The sequence below is a fragment of the Schistocerca cancellata genome, chromosome 3 (assembly GCF_023864275.1).
Source record: "Schistocerca cancellata isolate TAMUIC-IGC-003103 chromosome 3, iqSchCanc2.1, whole genome shotgun sequence".
NCBI lineage: Eukaryota > Metazoa > Arthropoda > Insecta > Orthoptera > Acrididae > Schistocerca > Schistocerca cancellata.
Window position 1 is genome coordinate 773011131 of NC_064628.1, and position 24832 is coordinate 773035962.

At 40.8% G+C, this 24832-nt stretch overlaps 1 protein-coding gene across 1 annotated transcript in view; it reads left to right on the forward strand.

Annotated features, from left to right (window-relative positions):
• The first annotated feature begins 2774 nt into the window (after window positions 1-2774).
• Window positions 2775-24832, forward strand: part of LOC126176560 (carboxypeptidase N subunit 2-like) — a 79965-nt gene continuing 57907 nt past the window's right edge. Inside the window, exons 1-3 of the mRNA XM_049923719.1 lie at window positions 2775-2810; window positions 8554-8865; window positions 15658-15795. Of these exons, the coding sequence (XP_049779676.1) occupies window positions 2775-2810; window positions 8554-8865; window positions 15658-15795 (486 nt within the window). The remainder of the gene's footprint in view (window positions 2811-8553; window positions 8866-15657; window positions 15796-24832) is intronic.

Sequence of the window (24832 nt, forward strand, 5' to 3'; positions counted from 1 at the left end):
GCATTCTACAGATCTGAACAATCGGGACACAGATCTGCTTTCAGTGTAGTGTCTTACACATGTGATACGCAATTATGCAAGAGGCATTCAATACGTAATTCAACACATTTTTTTCTCTCTGGCAGTTTCGGATGAAAACATGCGGAATTTGTTGAGAAACGCGGCGGAATAGCGAAATATTTCCGCTGCAGCCCTTAAGTTCAAGAAGCTCGATATGTGGCGGCACTATACGCAGCTTTCAAAATGACGTCTGCAACTGAGGTGCGTTCCAAGCAGGGAGCTGTCATTGAGTTTCATTTGGCGGGAAATCAGAGCATCTCAAGTATTCACGGGTGCTTCTAGAATGTCTACTGAGACGTGGCAGTGAACAAAGGCATGGCGAGTCGATGGGCGAAACGCCCGTCATCGTTGCAACAAAGTAGCGCAAACTTGTTAGATCTCCCGCGCGTCTGCCGGCTGCACACAGCTGTGACTCCTACGATGCTGGAACGTGTAGACACTCTCACTTGAAGTGATCGATGTACCAGAGTCAAACATCTAGCTACTCAACTCCACGCCTCTGTTGGTAGTATTGACAGATTTTTGTCGCCACAAAAATGCAGACGAATTTCTCCTTCCTCATGACAATGCAAGGCCTCACGCTAGTCTCTGCACCAGAGAGTAGCTCACAAAACTACAATGGAATGTTCTTCCTAATCCACCTTCCAGCACGGGTTTCACCCTTTCCATCTGCTTGACCCACTGAATGATGCATTCTGCGGGAAGCAGAACGATGGTGATGAGGAGTTCATTGATGCAGCAAGACGTTGCCTCTGACGTCGACCAATAGGATGATACCATGTAGGGACATAGGCCCTCCTGGTAAGGTGGTGTAAGGCCGTCGCATTCAACGGAGATTATATTGAAAAATAAGACTTTGTAGCCAGAAGGCTTAGGAATAATATGGTGTATTGGAGTCCTAAATAAAACTAACCTACTATCAGAAAACATGTATTGCTTTAGTTACTGAACGCCCATGGTATTTCCCTTGACATAGATGTTCAAATGCAACATTCTTATACTCAACGTAGTTTTCAGATATTGTGAAAAAAAGGAATGATATCCATTGCCATACCAATTTTAAGCTTGTGAGGGCAAAAAGAAATGTATGATGAGTAGTGGAGACACACGACAGAAGGTTAACACAACATTATTCGAGCTAACAGTGCTTGGTTCAAATGGCTCGAAGCACTATGGGACTTAACATCTGAGGTCATCAGTCCCGCCGGCCTGCGTGGCCGAGCGGTTCTAGGCGCTACAGTCTGGAACCGCGCGACCGCTACGGTCGCAGGTTCGAATCCTGCCTCGGGCATGGATGTGTGTGATGTCCTTAGGTTAGTTAGGTTTAAGTAGTTCTAAGTTCTAGGGGGCTGATGACCTCAGATGTTAAGTCCCATAGTGCTCAGAGCCATTTGAACCATCTGTCAGATGTATCACATAACAGCAAGCCCGGCAATGCTTCGCAATTGCTAAATATTTGTGAGAATTGATATACGTCCTATTCTTCTTCTCTTCCCTCTCCATCCCTCTCCTCCTCCCCCCTCCCTTTGGCCATCTCCTAGTCTTCCCCCTGTCTCTGCCCATCACCTTCCCCCCACTCTCTGTCCATGTCCTGTCGTATGCTTTCTCCATCCATCTCCTTCTTCTACATCTCTCTGTCCATATCTTCTTCCCCGTTCTTTATATCCGTTTCCTTGCTCTTTTCTGTCCGTTTCCTCCTCTCTCTGTCCTTATTTACTGTTACTGAAAACGGAACCTTGATTGGGAATAGAAGTCAAAATGAATACGTAAATCGGTTGGAGTCATTAGTACACGGTGCATGGCTTTCATTTACGAAGAGGTTGAATTATAAAGTTAGCCATAAACGCAGCTTTCCTGTTTTCTGTTAAAAATAAGTGCGAAAAGGAAAACAAAACGGTACGTTTTCACAGCATAGCTTTGCATGTTCTTCTCCGCAGCCGATTTCAGAGAATGTGTTTATTGTGTAACAAGTCTATACATCCAGTGTTTTATGCTGCGCGTTGTCTGTCAGTCAGTCAGTTGGTCGAGAAAGGATTCATCCAACCGAATCTTTCCTTGAATTTGTATCAACTGAAATAAAACAATTTCATTAAGAACATGAATTTATTGAAACGAAATAAACTGGAACTTATTGTTTTGAGAATAATTTATTGGTGTTTTTCATACGTTCACCGCAACTCAGTGACGAACGGTATTTTAGTCTTCTCTGATCATTATTTTGTAATCATCCGACGGAATCATTTCTCTTCGAGTGTGGAACAATTTGACCAACCGACTGTGTTCACGTAAGAGTTATTGTAGTTGTCCAAGACGGTCTCGTTTAACCGTACGTCTGATGGCACAACACTTACTGATTTCATCATCAGAATTTCCGAGGAAAAAGATCTCAAGACATTTGTATTCAGCTTTCACTGGTGGCAACAATGCTCCGGCTAGGTGGTGAATTTATCCTAGTAATTTGTCATTGTATCTGTAAACCTGAAGGCAAATTGTTGATTTATGAGGTGAAAATCCGAGAATTTTTGATGTTTGTTTGTGCGATGCGCTTGCATATTTCATGTGTGATGCAGTCGAATAAGAATTTTCCTTAAAAGTTGGGTTACAGCCTCGTTCTTCGATAAAGTTCGCCACAAATGATATCATTTAGAAGGAACTGTTGTACATCTGTATATTCTCAAAGAAATACTTCGGTCGAGGTACTTACTCAGAAAACAATGACGGCAGTGGATCCGGTGGCGGTTTCAACTGTGGTAATTTGACATTTCCGCTTACACAACGTAACCCTGGCGTTCGTATCGAGACCTCAGACCATTGCAATGTTGTTCATTCTTCCAAAGTCGACCAACACATTCGCAGCGCAATCGACTTTTGGATCGTGTCTGAACGCCAAATGTTCAGTTCGAATTGTTGTGTTTGGCCATCTGTTTTGTCGGTGTTCCAAATCATTTTGTGCGCAAGCTCTAACTGAGTGAGTCGAACTCGACTGTATCGCGCTTGAGAAATTCTTATTCGATTTGCCTCCAGATGCTGTTCGTTACTCTCACTTAGACAACGATCATGTAGTTGAGTTGTGGTGCGAGTACGCTGACTGATTTTCAACATCTCGTCAGGAGCTCGTTTTCTTTCGTTTATATACAACTTATACTGTGCTATTGATAACCTTATGTTCCCTGTGGATTTGATAACATATTATGCGTTGCGTAATTATCGGTGAAGTGCGTTGAATGAAAGAGGGAAATAAGATTGGGACTTCAACACCGTGTTTCTGAACAGATGGGGCAAATGAAGTGCAAGCTCGAAGGGGGGAGGAGTACGGAAGTAAATTGACACAGCTGTGTTCGAAGTTACAATCCAGGCTTTTGCTTTAAGGTGTTTGCGGAAGTTCACGGGAAAATCTATGGACTGGCAGATGAGGATTTAGTACTCCGTTTTCCTGAATTCGTATCGACTATCTTACCCGTTGAGCCTCTTCAGTCAGAATATTGTACACATCGTGTGTTGTAACTGATTAACCATCACACTAAGCAGCTTACTGTGCCGCAATTCTTTATTAATATACGGCGATTTCACTACGTAAGTGTTTTTAAGAAGACCATTCAGTTGGTAGCCGGACTACTTTTCGAGTACTCCACTACTGATTCTACCACAATATCCCAATTTTAAACGCACTTTTACTCCTTAACTGAAGATTGCATCTGCCAAATAGTTCTGTTTCATCACGAACTGCAATTCTAGAATATTAAACATTTTACAAAATTAATGCTTCCAGCTTTGTGCATACGGAATATCTCAACGATTATAACATGATGCCTTTCTGGTTAATGTTGTATGTAAAAGCAAATGCTCTGCATCTTCAACACGTCCAAAAGGTAATTAAAACGAAATTACTATTTATTTAATTCGATATATTTACTTAATACTCGTGAAGACTGTATGCTACCGATGACGTTAAATTTTTTAGAATTATTAGTACAAATAGAATTGAAGATATCAAATCTAAAGTGAAATCAGTTAACATCCTTACTGTTCACTGATACCGTATCGAAAATTCACGTTATAATATGTGTTACGATCGCTTCTTGCCTGGTCCATTTATTTAATAGCTTCTCGGCCGTACTCGCACCTATCCTCTCCCATGCACCTCTTAATTGCTTGCTGTGTAATCGTCAGTTTTTGAATGGCTTTTGAATTAAAATTTCTTTTCTTACAGCTATACCTTCAAACCGATAATAAACGCTTATAGTAAACTGACACTCTTCAGACGTACCGAGAGCTCATCAATAACAACACTACATAAATTATCAAAACCCTTCCAGGACATTTTAACTTTAGAATTTACTTCTTTTACTGGTAACCCAGTCGTCATCTTCAACTTTTCTTAACACGGAAACGCATGAGCTTGTTCTATGAGAACTCGTTAATTTTCTTTGGATGTGTGGATGGGAGGCATTTTGCCGCAAAAATATTCGGTGATCTGACTTGTTATTTAGAGAACTAAACAATATAGATCACATTTTACTGTTTCTTCAGCTTGAGAGTATTACATAAGTTGTAATGATGCCAATAGTAGAAACATTGCTCTGTTTTAGTGTTAAATCCAAATCAGGTAATAACAGTTATCATACCGTGATTTATACTACCTTATCCTTTAAATACATTATATGCGTTATTATATTCTTACTATAAGCGATTTTGAAGCTAGTCTTCAGATATGTTTCACTTTCTTCCATCAGCTGCTCATATTTATCACCGCTACAAGCGAACAGTTATTCGAAATGGAATTCTCACAACTGCGCACTGGTTGATGAATTCATATTTAATTAAGGATCTACTTCTATTGCTTACTGATCTGCTTGCATAAATGTACAAAGCAAAATCGAAACATAATGTACGTTTGTTCATAATAAAGTTTTCATTATAAATCCTTTAGTGGTGGTATATTTCATAGAAATCCACTACCCGAGACAGAAATTCTTCACCTAGAAATTGAGTGACTTCACGACGGCGATTTTGAGTTCATCGAAAATTTCAGATGTCGACCAAACTGGTTCTGACAGGTGCAACAAAAGATAGCAGACGCTGGCTGCAAGGTCAGGATTATAGAGTGTTTGGTCGAAAATTTTCCAACTGAAATGACAACCTTATCGTTGGTACAGACTGAAGTAAGTGGACGAGATTTGGAGTGGAGGAGGACTATACTTCACGATGGTTTCCCGAGTTTTGAAATCTGCATGTTTCGTCTCAGCATAATGTCCAACATGAGAAAATTCAAGAGCCAGAGCATGAGATTTGTATCTTCAGACTGACCGCACTTTTTGGGCCACATGTTGCACAATAACCAGAGCACCAATTTTCGGTGACTATCAGATCTTTGTTCCATTTGTTGCAAAATTTTCGACTAAATCATGCAACAAATTGAACAAAGACCTGATAGAAACCCTGGTAATCGTAGCGCTCATAACTGCGTCTTCCACTCAATCTTCACCACACTTGTTCCTCTGGTTGCCGATTCTACGGAGAACTTCGTAATTTCTTATCATTCACGCTAATTTTCACTCTACAGCATCACATCCAAAATTATTCGATTTTCTAGTTTTCCTGTTTTACCATAGCCCGTGATCTTCTTCCATATAATTCTGTGCGCGAAAAGCACATTGTCAGATTTTTCTTTCTCGGATTAACGCCAATGTTCGACACCAGTAGACTTATTTTGGCCAAAAAAGCCTCTTTGCATTTGCTGGTCCGATTTTATATCCTCATTGCTTTCTCCTAAAATGTCACCCTTGATGTGTGAGTTGAGGGAAGCATTTTAATTACCACTGACGCTGAGCGTGAATTCACAACTATGAAGACGAGTGAAAACTAGAAAATTTAAAGTACAATTAATACATGTTCATGTAATAACTTAGTTGCTCCATATGATGAGATACTAAACTTTCATATCCTCGGGGGTTGTTGCTTCAGAAAGTCCAGAGTCCGTCGTTGCTGATGTGCTACTTTTTAAATAAAACACAGTGTGTACCACTTTTCTTGTTTTGTATTACAACTTAATGCTATATACATTGATTGTAGATACATTTTATCAAGTCTGACAGTCTCCGAAAGAGTCACACACAGCTTCCGAAGGGCAATAATGCAGACGCACTTACAGGGTCTCCCAGTGACTGTCCCTTACTTCGACTACTTTATCCGTACTGACTCTGCCTCTGCTCGAGTGGCTCATACGCCACTTTCTGTCATACAAAACAAAACAGTTGCATACATTGTTCAATGTAAGATTTACAAAAGAACAGTTAATAGTCATTAAATTATTTCAGTTACCTACACCAAGAAATGTGCCACAATTTGCCCTACATGTTCTGATGCGCAATTTGGAAGATTCTGCTTAATTTCGTGTTCAATTTCAGTAAGTTTTACAGTACAACATTTTAAATTACTTAGTTAATTATGAACTAATTACTCTGAATAAGATATTGTAATTTGTATCAAGGATATCTCTCAAGTAGAGTTATCATTTTAAATAGTGATAACGAATAAATATAGTACCTTTTCGGAAACGAGGAGAAATAAATTTTGAAGCATTTGTGATGCAACATGACTGCACAGTTTACATCAAGACATTTCAAAGTTGGATTATTAAGGAACGGCTTACTCCCCTTAGCTATTAATACGCATCGGGTAACATATTAATGTAAAATTTAGTCTGAAATACACTGCTGGCCATTAAAATTGCTACTCCACGAAGATGACGTGCTACAGACGCGAAATTTAACCGACAGGAAGAAGATTCTGTGATATGCAGATGATTAGCTTTTCAGAGCATTCACACACGGTTGGCGCCGGTGGCGACACCTACAACGTGCTGACATGAGGAAAGTTTCCAACCGATTTCTCCAACACAAACAGCAGTTGACCGGCGTTGCCTGGTGAAACGTTGTTGTGATGGCTCGTGTAAGGAGGAGAAATGCGTACCATCACGTTTCCGACTATGACAAAGGTCGGATTGTAGCCTATCGCCATTGCAGCTTATCGTATCGCGACATTTGTGCTCGCGTTGGTCGAGGTCCAATGACTCTTAGCAGAATACGAAATCGTTGGGTTCAGGAGGGTAATACGGAACGCCGTGCTGGATCCCAACGGCCTCGTATCGCTAGCAGTCGAGATGACAGGCATCTTATCCGCATGTCTCTAACGGATCGTGCAGCCACGTCTCGATCCCTGAGTCAACAGATGGGGGCCTTTGCAAGACAACAATCATCTCCACGAACAGTTCGACAACGTTTGCAGCAGCATGCACTATCAGCTCGGAGACCATGGCTGCGGTTACCCTTGACGCTGCATCACAGACAGGAGCGCCTGCGATGGTGTACTCAACGACGAACCTGGGTGCACGAATGGCAAAACGTCATTTTTTCGGATGAATCCGGGTTCTATTTACACCATCATGATGGTCGCATCCGTGTTTGGTGACATCGCGGTGAACGGACATTGGAAGCGTGTATTCGTCATCGCCATACTGGCCTATCACCCGCCGTGATGGTATCGGGTGCCATTAGTGACACGTCTCGGTCATCTCTTGTTCGCAGTGACGGAACAGTGGACGTTAGATTTCAGATGTGTTACGACCCGTGGCTCTACCCTTCATTCGATCCCTGCGACACCCTACATTTCAGCAGGATAATGCACGACCGCATGTTGCAGGTCCTGTGCTGGCCTTTCTGGATACAGAAAATGTTCGACTGCTGCCCTGGCCAGCACATTCTGCAGATCTATCACCAACTGAAAACGTCTGGTCAATGGTGGCCCACTAAGTGGCTCGTCACAATACGCCAGTCACTACTCTTGATGAACTGCAGTATCGTGTTGAAGCTGCGTGGGCAGCTGTACCTGTACACGCCATCCAAGCTTTGATTGACTCGGCCAGAGGTGGTTGTTCTGGGTACTGATTTCGCAAGATCTATGCACCCAAACTGCGTGAAAATGTAATCACATGTCAGTTCTAGTATAACATATTTCTCCAATGAATACCCGTTTATCATCTGTATTTCTTCTAGGGGTAGCAATTTTAATGGCCAGTAGTGTAGTAAACTCATTTGTACTAATTTTTGAAACGGCAGTTTACTACTGGAACTATGTATAAACATAACGGTATAAAGTCCTGAAAGTTAAGTTAAAATGACCTCTTCAGAGAATGTTGGCATTAGATAGGAATTTCCGATTCGGAATGTGAAGGTAGTCTCATTTCACTCCATAGTGTGTCAATTCGCTACCAAGGAAGCAGAATTTCCTCATTCGTGGTTTCCTTGTTTTGACGTTACATAATCAAACGACTGTTGGATCAATACAGTGTCTTCTATGGCTTTTGTAAACAATCAACAGTTGGATCTGCATCCATGCAAGTTTTTTCTCCAGTGCAATCCTGTACATACAAATAATAGCCCTTAGTTTACGTGTAAGCCTCGCAGTGACGCCTCAGTACACACGCCACTGCAGGTGACGCTGCTGCTGTGCTGCGCCCTGGCGCTGGCCACGCCTGCCGTGGCGCAGTCGGACGAGTGCCCCTGCTCCTTGGGCCCCTCTGGCAGGGACGAGGTGGCGGACTGCGACGACCAGCAGATCGGCGACCAGCTGCCGGACTGCCTGCCCGCCAACGTCACCATCCTCCGGCTGTCTGGGAACCTCATCACGCAGCTCGACAACACGACGTTCGCCGCGCTGCCGGACCTGGTGCGCGTCGAGCTCTACATGAACCAAATCGCCACTGTTGCCGTCGACACTTTCGTCAACAACCCGGCTGTTATACAGGTATATACACCCTCATATGCTGCTGTGACTGATCAGCCCTTTTACACTCACGCAGGTTAACCAAATACACTATATGATGCAAAGTAATCGGACAATTATACACTCCTGGAAATGGAAAAAAGAACACATTGACACCGGTGTGTCAGACCCACCATACTTGCTCCGGACACTGCGAGAGGGCTGTACAAGCAATGATCACACGCACGGCACAGCGGACACACCAGGAACCGCGGTGTTGGCCGTCGAATGGCGCTAGCTGCGCAGCATTTGTGCACCGCCGCCGTCAGTGTCAGCCAGTTTGCCGTGGCACACGGAGCTCCATCGCAGTCTTTAACACTGGTAGCATGCCGCGACAGCGTGGAAGTGAACCGTATGTGCAGTTGACAGACTTTGAGCGAGGGCGTATAGTGGGCATGCGGGAGGCCGGGTGGACGTACCGCTGAATTGCTCAACACGTGGGGCGTGAGGTCTCCACAGTACATCGATGTTGTCGCCAGTGGTCGGCGGAAGGTGCACGTGCCCGTCGACCTGTGACCGGACCGCAGCGACGCACGGATGCACGCCAAGACCGTAGGATCCTACGCAGTGCCGTAGGGGACCGCACCGCCACTTCCCAGCAAATTAGGGACACTGTTGCTCCTGGGGTATCGGCGAGGACCATTCGCAACCGTCTCCATGAAGCTGGGCTATGATCCCGCACACCGTTAGGCCGTCTTCCGCTCACGCCCCAACATCGTGCAGCCCGCCTCCAGTGGTGTCGCGACAGGCGTGAATGGAGGGACGTATGGAGACGTGTCGTCTTCAGCGATGAGAGTCGCTTCTGCCTTGGTGCCAATGATGGTCGTATGCGTGTTTGGCGCCGTGCAGGTGAGCGCCACAATCAGGACTGCATACGACCGAGGCACACAGGGCCAACACCCGGCATCATGGTGTGGGGAGCGATCTCCTACACTGGCCGTACACCACTGGTGATCGTCGAGGGGACACTGAATAGTGCACGGTACATCCAAACCGTCGTCGAACCCATCGTTCTACCATTCCTAGACCGGCAAGGGAACTTGCTGTTTCAACAGGACAATGCACGTCCGCATGTATCCCGTGCCACCCAACGTGCTCTAGAAGGTGTAAGTCAACTACCCTGGCCAGCAAGATCTCTGGATCTGTCCCCCATTGAGCATGTTTGGGACTGGATGAAGCGTCGTCTCACGCGGTCTGCACGTCCAGCACGAACGCTGGTCCAACTGAGGCGCCAGGTGGAAATGGCATGGCAAGCCGTTCCACAGGACTACATCCAGCATCTCTACGATCGTCTCCATGGGAGAATAGCAGCCTGCATTGCTGCGAAAGGTGGATATACACTGTACTAGTGCCGACATTGTGCATGCTCTGTTGCCTGTGTCTATGTGCCTGTGGTTCTGTCAGTGTGATCATGTGATGTATCTGACCCCAGGAATGTGTCAATAAAGTTTCCCCCTCCTGGGACAATGAATTCACGGTGTTCTTATTTCAATTTGCAGGAGTGTATGTAACTAATTATTGCCCACGAGAGGCGGACCCGTCAGTATAAAAGGAAGGAAGGGAGTATGGTGTTGTCAGCACACTGGTTGGTTGGCTGTTTCGAGGGAAGGCACCAAACAGCGAAGTCATACGTCCCATCGGATAAGGGAAGCGTGGGCCATGACGTTAGCCAGGGAAAATCAGGATGGCCGGACCTGGGTTTCGAACAGTCGTCCTCCTAAATTCGAGGACAGTGCGCTAACCACTGCACTATCTCGCTCGCTTTGTCAGCAGAGAAATGGTAACAGCGGAATGGTTCGGTCAGGAGAGCCCAGTGATTTTGAACGTGTACTAATCACTGAGTGTCATCTGAGTAACAAATCCACCAGAAACATTTCAACACTTCTAATGCTGGACTGTCGGCGATGTGTCTGAACTGGAAACGCGAAGAAACAACCACAGCTAGACCTCATGCACTTGCCGCCAGACCGTCTATCACTGTGGACGGAGATTGTAGAAATCAGCGTAAGAAGTCGCATGTGACTTTCACAATGCTACCAGCAGTCCAGTTAGCAGAATGGCTGCGCGTAAGGCCCTAGTGCGAACGGTGTAGTGACCTAGCATCTCCTCAGAAGCTAGGTGTATCTATACTCAATGCTACACAACGCTTGAGTTAGTGTAAACATAAACGACGCTGGATAGTTAATGACTGGAAACGACTGATTTATAGTGATGTCTCACGCTATATCCGTCGATGGAAGTGTTTGGGTTTGGCGAATACCCGGAGAACGTTGCTTTTCATCGTTTACAGCATGTACATTGTAGTATGGAGGAGATGCCGTACCGGTGTGTGGAACATCTTCGTGGTTATGTCGTAGTTCCATTACTGCGCTTACGTAATCCCTAAATGTCGAAAGATATGAACATACATCTGAATCTGTACAGAGGCCTCACATATACAAAATGCAACATCTTTGGAATGAGTTAGAAGGTCTTCTTCGTTCCAGAGTCAAGAGTTCAACATCACTACCATCTCTGGTATCGGTTCTTGAGGAACATGGACTGCCATGCCTGCACAAAGGCGAACTGTTGTACTTCCCATTTTTATGTATACTAATAGGTGTCGGGATATTTTTGATCAGATAATGTGTTTATTAGAAATATTTAACGGTTGGACTGTGATAGAATCCTTTTATTTTTCCAACAGTGTTCTCATGATTTGATGGACAATTTATACCAACGTGTTACTGTAGAGTAGAGCCAGAGACTTTCACAACTTACACTTATATGTTGTATATATCCCTGTTCCTGTCTATTTCATCAGTTGTAGCCATCTACGGCTCCACCTGTTACAATGAAAGTCCCATATCTCTTAACAAATGCCCTATTATCCTGTTCTTTCTTCTAGCCAGAGAAGCTCCTCACTTCTCAATGTAGTTTTCTCACCAGGATTTAGTGTACAGATCGATACCACAGATTAGTGCAGAAACCGATACATGCGTATTTTTCCAATTTATAGCTTGAATTTTAGCGATTTTTACATTCTTACACTACCGCTCGTTAATTTCAATAGACCCAATAAACGACGCCTAGCTCTCTATAGGTAACGTCTAATATCGTGGGTACGGTTGAGGAAGCAAAGGAGTACGACAGTGACATGTGATTTTTGTTTGTGGTCATCGAAATACAATAATATGTGTTGTGTACAAAAATCTTATGTACCTATCTGATACGTTTGATTACCTATTTGCCAACAACGCAACATTTGGTGCACCTGTGTTGTTCCCTGTAGTGATGTTATGTCCGCAACGAACGGTAAGCATTGCTACGATACATAACATATGGTTCATGCCCGTCAGATCCTTCGTGACATTGAAGTGTGCACATCGCTAGTATGGCTCCACGAGTGGAGGTAGCCATAGAAAAACGTGCTGCAATTGTAGCATCTAGCCAAGCAGGTTTATCTATTCGCCAAACTGCGAAACGGTGTAGTGTGTCTGTAGAGGGAATGCAATACACCCTCCACCGCCAAGAGACAACAGGTAGCAATAAGGACATACCACGATTAGGACGACCTGGTAAAACAACTAAAAGTGATGACAAATATATCGGAATTACCAGAAAGAGAAATAGATTCAAAACAGCGCCCAAAAGTAGTACAGAATTGGTAGAAATTAACACGACAACAATATCTGTTGCAACAATAAAAAGAAGGCTGCCTGAAGCTGGCTTGAAAGGATGTCACAGCAACAAAACCCCTTCTAATGCCCATAAATAAACAGAAGAGACTTGAATGAGCTACAAAACGTCGTAATTGGACATCGGAAGAGTAAGCGAAGGTGTTATTGACCAATGAATCGAAGTTACAGATTTTTGGAACCAGAAGGAGAATGTTTGTTCGATGATTTGCAGAGGAAAGGATAGTCCAGCAGTGTATTCTACCTACAGGATGGAGGTTCTCTTATGGTTTGGGGATGTTTTGCCGGAGATAGAGTTGGCGATATTGTGAAAATAGAAGGATGTATGGATGAGAAGCAGTACCACCGCATACTTCAGTATCATGCAATACGAAGTGGACTGCCCTTAATAGGGAAACGGCTCACCTCATAACAGGATAATGACCCAAAACATTGGTCGGCATACTGTACGAACTGCATTGCATCAAAGGAAAAACAGAAAGTACTGAATGCTATGGCATGGCCGTCCCAAAGCCCCGATTGTAATCCCGTTGAAATGGTGTGGGATGAAGTGGACAGACGTATCAAGGAAGTTAACACATCCAGCAAGGAACATCTCTGGAATATTGCTGAGGATGTGTGGAATCATATAGATTTACGATACCTACAAAAACTGATTGACCACATGCCTGGAGTTTATGAGGCAGTCATTAATACCAAAAGAGCATACTTTGACGAAAGTAAAATATAATGATTGTGATTGTATTATATATGCGGAAGTTAATATAATTATAATTTGTAAGAAATAACGTTTGATTTGTGTTGTAAATCTGAAATAGTTTCTGATCAGCGGATTTTCTTCACTTGATAACTGCATTTATTAACTGGAAAAGTAAATGTCACATAAAAATATGCAAAAGAGAGAGAGGGAAAGAGGGGATTGTTTCTCATAAAAAATGTTTGTAATAATAGCTTAAACTGTGTGCAGTTATACATAATGAATTATTACTGATACACACACACACACATTATATATATGTGTGTGTGTGTGTGTGTGTGTGTGTGTGTGTGTGTGTGTAACAAATTTTATAAAATAAATATATCTAACCCATACGAAAAATCACAAATATATGTATATCAGAAGGGTCAGGTATATAAAAGATTATAAGATCAAAAATTAAAAATAAACGTTGAATTATTCATCGCAAGAAGTGTCATATAAAAATGTTAGTTTATATAAAACAAATAGTAAATGAATTTCTAACACAATAAAAAACTGGGAGTTTATGTGACTAATTGCGGCAGGGACGACATCTCTCCACTGCCAGTATTCTCAATATTGTCTTGCATACAATACCAGTATGTGTCAATCTGTATGGTCTCTATTATTCTAATGGTTGGCATTATGTTATGGCATAGACCAAGAATGGGAAATCAAGAAGGTGTTAATAATAGTAGGGGAAACCTTTGAAGCATTAAAGAAGATTTATATTTGTAAAAGGTAAGCAGAACTAGTATTTCATTAGTCTACCTAATAATAAGATTTTCGTTTCCAACCACGCATGTGATGCAACTTACTTTTATCGGGATTGGAAAAGCAAAAAAACGCCAAACAAAATATAATGAAGTTTTTGTTTGAAGATTGCATGATTTAATGATGATTTTGGGGACTAACAATTTTTCAGTATCCTTCTGTAACGCCACATCTCAGACTCTTCAACTGTCTTCTTATCTAATTTGCACCCGTGGGAGAGATTTTTATACGAAAGTTATTCCCGCATTCAACGAAATTTGTAGCCATGGGTGCAACTGGATATAATACGCAACCTCTAACGCATTGAGGAGTGCCTGAGTAGCAACAAATAAATCAGGGAAGCCTTAGAGCCCAAGGCACTGACTTTTTCAAGAAAGGCCACGTGCCATCCTTCAGCAAAAGGACTAGCACATAGGACGAGAGAGCTACACGCCTCATTCGAAGAATGAGAGGCTGCTTCCCTGTATGCCACGTTTTTACCTTACATTTCCTCCAATGGACATGTCGTGGTATGATTGCTCTGGAACTATATTTTCACCCTAATCCAGCAACCACTGTTGATGGTTTGTGAACTTCTACACCAATCATTTGAAAGGAAACGTATGCATGCTTCCTCTGATTCTATGCTACGACTCGCTAAAACTGTTTATTACATGCAGGACTTGACGGCACACTGAATTTTTGAGACCTGAAACCATTTCCAATTATGTATTGCTACATTTTCATTAAAATACCTTTTTCATTGATCTTTCGCGAGTCGAGAGGTAGAGGCCAGTAGCAATACGATCGTAATTCTGTCTGTAGAGCACTGACAAACATCAAATTATTTTATTCCAGTTATAATCATAATCGTTTATATTGTAACGTACTTAATCCACGGTATGAAGTTCTTGCAGACATGTTTATTCTCCTACAAGTTTCAATATTCATGGATCTTAGTCTGCATTACCGTAACGTTATCTGTAACCAGAGTATTAGACATGTGCCAACCCATACCTGGATGTAAAACATCAGTATTAGTTTCAAAATTAAATCTCCCTGTAAAATTTCGTAGAATATTAAGAAAGATTTTTTTGAAACTTCCTGGCAGATTAAAACTGTGTGCCCGACCGAGACTCGAACTCGGGAAAGGCAAAGGTCCCGAGTTCGAGTCTCGGTCGGGCACACAGTTTTAATCTGCCAGGAAGTTTCATATCAGCGCACACTCCGCTGCAGAGTGAAAATCTCATTCTGGAAACATCCCCCAGGCTGTGGCTAAGCCATGTCTCCGCAATATCCTTTCTTTCAGGAGTGCTAGTTCTGCAAGGTTCGCAGGAGAGCTTCTGTAAAGTTTGGAAGGTAGGAGACGAGGTACTGGCAGAAGTAAAGCTGTGAGTACCGGGCGTGAGTCGTGCTTCGGTAGCTCAGTTGGTAGAGCACTTGCCCGCGAAAGGCAAAGGTCCCGAGTTCGAGTCTCGGTCGGGCACACAGTTTTAATCTGCCAGGAAGTTTCATATCAGCGCACACTCCGCTGCAGAGTGAAAATCTCATTCTGGAGAGATTTTTTTATTGGGCTAATGGCTGACATAAATGGTTCCTGAACAGGTTTTCCTCAACATCAACAACCTCACGGAGCTATTACCCGGCACGTTCTCGTACACACCACTTCTCAACTCGCTCTACCTGGACTATAACAACCTGACACAGCTGGATGGCAGCATCTTCCACAACAACACCGAACTGGTGAGTTATTTGCGTATGAGTTTTGTATGATTCTGGTTTATGAAATATCAGTTCAACTACTAAATTTTAAGGTGATTCAGCATTACCTCATTATTCTTTGTTCCAGTGTGAAGTTTGTTTATGAAGATACGAGTATCTCACTTTTAAAAATATATACTGTTATTTGTGAGGTAACCATGATCTTCCGACAGTCAGTAACGTTCTCATTAGAACGGTCACATACTATAAGTCCTAAGGAGGAACAATAATAATAATAATAATAATAATAAACCCCGTGGAGGCCCGGGAAAAGAATAGGCCTCCGGTATGTTCTGCCAGTCGTAAAAGGCGACGAAAAGAACAAACCACTAATAGGGCTAACCCACCCCCCTTTTAGTGTGATTAGTTGGTTCAGGACAGAACTAAAGAAGCCTCGGACAAGCGCCGTCATGGTCGGGGATGACGCTTGAACCCTATGCCCGCCCACAATGGTAACGACATTGCTAGCAAACTGGAAAATGATTTAAATCCAAATAGAGGTGTTTTGCAGGATATGCTTCCTGCAACCACACTAGAAGGAAAACAGAGACAGAGGATGAGATGGTCAGATGAAGTTAATTGGCACCTCATGTTCTGTTATTACCAAGCAACAAACCTAGGAACTAACACAATTGGATACAGATCACAAGTATACACAACATTTATTACCAGATACCCAGAATTAAAAATATTAACAGAACAACGACTAGCTGATCAGATCCGTGTAGTAATCAAAAATAACAGGATACCCCAGTCAGAATTAGAAAACATCAAACAACAATTACAACAAATACTGGAACAAAATAATGTGCAATCAGAAGAAGAAGAAAATACAGTAATGGACTCAAACATCCCAGAGCAAACAAACAAAGAACGACACGGATCAATTAAACAATGAGAGGAAAACAAAATCTTAAGACAGCCACCAGAACAAGCACAAATAGAACACGAAGTGACACACATGTTGGATATAGAAGAAAAATTGCAGCTGACATATATAGAATACAAAGACACAAATACAGACATTAGACCATTCTTGCATAGACCAACAAATAACCCACAATTCGAAACAACAATAAAAACTATCAACACAATCATACACAACAAAATAAATGAAAACACAACTATGGAAGAGTTACAACTACTGGTTTATATAGGAGCACTCACTACACTAAATATACACACTAGGCAGAGATCAGAACCAACCAACACACAGAAGAAACCCACAAAACCAGCATGGCAACACAGGCTACAGGTCAGAATAGAAAAACTGAGAAAATACATCGGACAGCTAACACAATTTATAAGAAATGAAATGTCAGAAAAAAACGAAAAAGGTTAGGTAAAATCTCACAACAAGAAGCGATAGAGCAATTAGATGAAATGAAGCAGAAATTACAAGCATTGGCCAAACGACATAGAAGATACAAACAAAGTGAAAATAGAAGGAAACAAAACCAAACATTCAACACAAACCAAAAGAAATTTTACCATACAATAGATAACACACACATTAAAATAGACAATCCGCTAAACATAACAGAAATGGAACACTTCTGGAGCAACATATGGTCAAACCCGGTACAACATAGCAGACATGCATGGTGGATACAAGCAGAAATAGACACATACAAGATGATACCACAAATGCCTGAAATGATAATTTTGCAACATGAAGTCACCCAAGCAATTAATTCTACCCACAATTGGAAAGCCACTGGAAAAGATAAAATAGCAAATTTCTGGCTAAAGAAGCTCACCTCAACACATTCACATCTAACTAAATTATTTAACAGTTACATTGCAGACCCATACACATTCCCTGATACACTTACACATTGAATAACTTATCTGAAACCTAAAGATCAAGCAGACACAGCAAACCCAGCTAAATATCGCCCCATAACATGCCTACCAACAATATACAAAATATTAACTTCAGTCATTACACAGAAATTAATGACACATACAACACAGAACAAAATTATAAATGAAGAACAAAAAGGCTGTTGCAAAGGAGCACGAGGATGTAAAGAGCAACTGATAATAGATGCAGAGGTGACATATCAAACTAAAACTAAACAAAGGTCGCTACACTATGCATACATTGATTACCAAAAAAACTTTTGATAGTGTACCCCACTCATGGTTACTACAAATATTGGAAATATACAAAGTAGACCCTAAGTTGATACAGTTCCTAAATATAGTAATGAAAAATTGGAAAACCACACTTCATATCCAAACAAATTCAATTAATATCACATCAAAGCCAATACAGATTAAGCGTGGAATATACCAAGGAGACTCATTAAGCCCTTTCTGGTTCTGCCCTGCTCTGAATCCACTATCCAACATGCTAAATAACACAAATTTTGGATACAATATTACTGGAACATACCCACACGAAATCACGCATTTGCTATACATGGATGATTTAAAACTACTGGCAGCAACAAATCAACAACTCAACCAATTACTAAAGATATCAGAAGTATTCAGTAATGATATAAATATGGCTTTTGGAACAGACAAATGTAAGAAAAATAGCATAGTCAAGGGAAAACACACTAAACAAGAAGATTACATATTGGATAACCGCAGCGACTGCATAGAAGCGATGGAAAAAACAGATGTCTATATATATCTAGGATACTGACAAAACATAGGAATAGACAATACAAATATTAAAGAAGAATTAAAAGAAAAATATAGACAAAGACTAACAAAAATACTGAAAACAGAATTGACAGCAAGAAACAAGACAAAAGCTATAAATACTTATGCTATACCAATATTGCAATATTGACCTATTCATTTGGAGTAGTGAAATGGAGTAACACAGACCTAGAAGCACTCAATACACTTACATGATCACAATGCCACAAATATAGAATACATCACATACATTCAGCAACAGAAAGATTCACATTAAGCAGAAAGGAGGGAGGAAGGGGATTTATCGACATAAAAAGCTATATTATGGACAGGTAGACAATTTAAGAAAATTCTTTATAGAACGAGCAGAAACTAACAAAATACACAAAGCAAACACTCATATAAATACATCGGCTACACCACTGCAATTTCATAACCACTTCTACAACCCTTTAGATCACATAACATCAACAGATACGAAGAAAGTAAATTGGAAAAAGAGAACACTACATGGCAAGCACCTGTATCATCTAACACAGCCACACATCGATCAAGACGCATCCAACACATGGCTAAGAAAAGGCAATATATACAGTGAGACGGAAGGATTCGTGATTGCAATACAGGATCAAACAATAAACACCAGATATTACTGCAAGCATATTATTAAAGATCCCAATACCACAACAGATAAATGCAGACTTTGCAAACAACAAATAGAAACAGTAGATCACCTCACAAGCGGATGTACAATACTAGCAAATACAGAATACACCAGAAGACATGACAATGTAGCAAAAATAATACATCAACAGCTTGCCTTACAACATAAACTTATAAAACAACACGTTCCCACATACAAGTATGCACCACAAAATCTACGGGAGAATGATGACTACAAATTATACTGGAACAGAACCATTATAACAGATAAAACAACACCACATAAGAAACCTGACACCATACTCACCAGTAAGGAGAAGAAATTAACACAACTATTCGAAATATCCCTACCCATTACAACAAATATACAGAAGTAAACAGGAGAAAAAATTGAAAAATACATCCAACTGGCTGAGGAAGTCAAGGACATGTGGCATCAGGATAAAGTTGACATTATACCAATTATACTATCAACTACAGGAGTCATACCACACAATATCCATCAGTACATCAACGCAAAACAGCTACATCCAAACTTATGTATACAACTACAGAAATCCGTAATTATTGATACATGTTCAATTACCCGAACGTTCCTAAATGCAATATAACATATATCGTACAGTTAAAAGGAAGTCACGCTTGATCAAGGTCAACGTCACTTTCCATTTTTGACCAGACATAACGTCTGAGAAAAGAAAATAATAATAATAATGACAGTTATTATTGTTATTATTATCATTATTATCATTGTTGTAACTGATTATTGGTATGTATGTATGTATAATAATAACAATAATAATGATAATAATAATCGACTGGGTAACCCAAGTTGGAAGTTCAACAGGAACTGTAACAAAATCTTGAGACTTGATTTAAGCATGAAAGAGCATAAATTTAAGAACCAGAGGACCAAAGACTCTCTTAGCTAGCCCTGTAATAGAAGTTTATTATACTTTCTTGTTCCACTTTTTGTGTACTGCAATCTTTTTCTGAAATTACAAAAATTACTCCGGAAAAATAAACTCTTTCCAGTTGTGAAAATGTTACTAGGCACAACATGACCATATACCTAGGAACAAATTCTGTTGAAATTTTGAACTTTTGCAATCGATAAGGTCTGTCGTTACTGCATTTTTTAGTCTATCAGTTACATAGGTATCATTAATAAATAAGTGAAATAAAATTATGGAGAAATGTTTTCAAAAACCAGATACCAGTTACAAAACTTTTGAATAGGAGCTGTTGGTTACTAACAAAAATTTTCATTTTCAGTTCAGAGAAAATTGTTAAGATATTAAGAAACTAGGTTCATATGCAAGTTTCAGATCTTCTAAGGTAGAAGACCTTCTTTCGCTTCAAAGTACAACGAGGTGCGCGACCGACGAAATATGGCTTAACTGTACACTTCTTATGTAGGTGGTTGTAAAAATAAGTGGATTTTACTAGCCACAAATTAACAATATATTAATATATTGCAGAGCAGTTAATTGTGTAGAAAGTGAAATATTTAGAAACGCTGCGTAAAACACAACTTTATGTTTAACAACAAAGAGATCTGTAGAAACTGCCGGAAATTACGTATGGCGGCCTCTGGTGCTCATACCCACAGGTGATTGTGAAATCAGTTGTATACTGAAACACCGACAATAACAATTCATGTGTTTCTAGGTAAATTAATTAACTTATACAGCATTCTCACTATCTGAAAAAGATGTATAGGGTGATAACGAGAAAAATTGAAGAAAATTTTAGAAATTATAAAGCAATAAAAAACTGCTCCAGGAAAATCGAAAGAAACGAGGCCAGGATAATCCAACGTAGGCAAAATGTAATCAGAGGCAGTTCTACCAGAGCGCGAATCAGAAAGTCGACACAAAAAACCAGAGGTAGAGGTAATAATCCAGTGCTGGAAAGATGCCTTACAAACTGAAAAAGGCAACAAAACTCCTGGGTAAGTAATGGCCTCTGAAAATAAATTTTCTAAGACCAGAACGCAACAGCTGGACATCACACCTGAACTGAGTGAAAAAAGAGTGAAGAAATTCAAGAATTGGACACCCCTGACGGCGATCAACTGCATGGCATGTAGCTCAAATGCCTGACCAGCACGCATGCGAAACTGGTCGAACAGTTTGAAGCAATTTTACTAAAAGGGAACATCACTGAATGGCTAACATCTGGAAAAAAGTGTTTACTATGGAGGGACCCAGCAAAAGAGGCAATAGCTGGAGATTACGGGCTGATAACGTGTTTTCCAGCCATCTTCAAATTTCCGACAGGCTTCGCAGCCTTCATAATCTAGGACATTCCGGGGAATACCTCATTACAGCAGAATAAAAAGGCAACTAGCTTAGCAACAGCAGAGGCACAATGGATCAGTCCCTTACCAACAAATGATTGTTGGAACTGCAAAAGCTTCAGTATCTATATACGACTCGTATTGGCTACAAAAAGCCTTTGACACAAGGCCACACAGGTGAATCACGAAGTGCCTGAAAGCCATCGGGGTCAGAAAAGACAACAGGAAAATCACAAAAGACTCGGTGGAACGAACTATTTGCCGGAAAAAGAAAGTTATGGGCCATTCAATATCAGGCGAGGCATTTCCCAGGGAGACTCGTTATTCCCACTGCTTTTCATCACCGCCTAGGCATTTTGCAGCTGGACAGTTTCAGGCACTGGCATGTAAAAAAGAGTCAGGAAAATTTCAGAAGAACAAACTAAATGGCGGCAATATCATGGTACTCAATACCTTGGCCATACCCGTCATGAGATACCCCGCAGGCATTGTGAACTCTAGAGCCGTATAACCTATATAGCAAACAACAATACTTGTGACAATTCACCACGCACTACACCCTCGCAGTGACCTCGACGGCTGTATTTTCCTAGGAAAATAGGCAGAGAGGATTCTTGGGAATGAGGGAGACAGTGGAGGAAGAGAAGCATGCATTGGCAGACTATGCGTAAGATAGCAAACGATCAGCTACGCTTGAAATAGGCAACAGGAAGATTCTCCAGGTACGGTAAACCACGAATCATTACCGGAAAGCTGTACTCCAGTGCCACACTGACAGCTTGCGCAGTTAAGCATTGAACGGGTAGCTTTTGGAGAAGACTGAAAACAAAACACACAAAGAAAAGACCTGGTCTTGGGTGACTCACGGACTGTGTGGCTTGGTTGTTCCCGGCGGAGGTTCGAGTCCTCCTTCGGCCATGGGTGTGTGTGTTTGTCCTTAGGATAATTTAGGTTAAGTAGTATGTAAGTTTAGGGACAGATGACCTTAGCAGTTAAGTCCTATAAGATTTCGCGCAGTTTGAACATTTCTTGGGTGACCGATGGAACCTTAAAAAAGGAAACTGATCGGGGACGAGCTATCAGAACTAACACCATCACAGCCAGAACCGAGAAATCAGGAAAACACTCAGTGCTGACTTTGCAGGGACGCTGAAATGATGTGGCACGCAATATCTACTGGAACCTATTCGAAAATTATCGACCGCCGGTGGCAATAAGCTGGTGGGGCAACAAGTCAGAAAAAATTGTCGACAACGAACACGTCAGATTATTGTGGGACTTCCGATGTTAGAAAGATCTACTGCTGGAATATAATACTTGACACATGGCAATTGTGGAGAAAAAGGCAATGTGGATCTCTGACATTGCCATCCCAGGTGATATCAGAATTGAACAGAGACAACAGGAAAGTCTTTCCAGATACGAGGACCTGTCAATCGAACTACAGCGACTCTACCGTAAACCAATGAAAGTGGATCCAGTAGTTCTCGACATACTGGGAGTAGTGCCAAAAGGTCTCAGTTGGAACTTGAAAACAATTGGCTTTGATAAAATATCCATCAGCCAGTCGCAGAAAGCCACTTCAAAGAATATGCACAGATTATCAACCGATACATCACGCAGTCCAAGATGCTTGGGAAGTGTCGACTAGTGATAAAATACGGACTGTAGGACAGTGAAATCATTTGCTGAGTTTACTGGTTTAAATAATTATATAATAACAACGACATTAATATTCAGGGTGTCCCAAGGAAACATCGACAAACTATAGAGAAAGGTTCCCTGCACGAAAACAAGAAAAAATCTAATAAACAAGGGCACAAGAGTGCATACCTTAAGAGATACGGAAACTTGTTCATCATCGATACTACAATTCATCTTGAATACTATGAAACACCTCTCTTCTACTGTATGTTCTTTGTTTTTCATACTTTGGGAAGAGGTGGTAGGGGCCAAAAGTAGAAAAAAATAGAAAAAGTAGTAAAAATTTGCTCTAAAATCCATACCTTAAGAGCTATGAGCACTTTTCTTCCCTGTAGAAGACATAAGTCACACACTAGAGAAGATAAACAAATGCTCATAGCTCTTAAAGTATGAATTATAGACCTCATGTTTAATATACGTTTTTTTCTTGTTTTGGTCAATACTTTTTCCTCACAATACATGGAAAGGAAAGACCTCACAGTAGAAGAGATCTGTTTCATAGTATCCAATTTGAACAAGTGCTCATACCTCTTCAAGCAAGCAGTTTAGAGACCATGTTTACTAGATATTTTTTACTTACTTCCGTATGAAGAACCTGTCCCCAAGGTTTGGCAGTGTTTTTTTTTTTTTGAGACACCCTGTATATGTTTTTTTATTTATTTTTTTTTTTTTGAGACATCCTGTATATGGATGTATTTCCAGCACGATGTCAGTACAAGGCCAGAAACTTTGATAACATCAGTTCTTTATTGTATTTCCGTCACAGTTGCGTTTTATTATGCTGGCGGCTAGTAACGTACCACCAAGATCATTTCCAAGCCAGGCCTATTGAAGTAGGACCAACAGTGCATGGTTACGCGACAATCAATCCCCACATATGTAACATACGCAAGATACATATTTACATGGAATGTCAGACCAATTTCACAGTGTAGATGAAGTTCAAATTGAACTAAACCAACTAGAAAATGATCTTCGTAGTTCGTAACTAGCAGCCACCGTGATAAATCGCAACTGTGACAGAATTAGAACAAAGAACTTATAACAATAACAATAATAATAATAATAATAATAATAATGGCTTTCCAAACAGACAAATGTAAGAAAAATAACATAGTCAAGGGAAAACACACTAAACAAGAAAATTACTTATTGGATAACCACAGCGACTGCATAGAAGTGATGGAAAAATCAGATGCCTATAAATATCTAGGATACAGGCAAAAAATAGGAATAGATAATACAAATATTAAAGAAGAACTAAACGAAAAATATAGACAAAGACTCACAAAAATACTGAAAACAGAATTGACAGCAAGAAACAAGACAAAAGCTATAAAAACTTATGCTATACCAATATTGACCTATTCATTTAGAGTAGTGAAATGGAGTAACACAGAACTAGAAGCACTCAATACACTTACACGATCACAATGCCACAAATATAGAATACATCACATACATTCAGCAACAGAAAGATTCACATTAAGCAGAAAGGAAGGAGGAAGGGGATTTATCGACATAAAAAACCTACATTATGGACAGGTAGACAATTTAAGAAAATTCTTTATAGAACGAGCAGAAACTAGCAAAATACACAAAGCAATCACTCATATAAATACATCGGCTACACCACTGCAATTTCATAACCACATCTACAACTCTTTAGATCACATAACATCAACAGATACA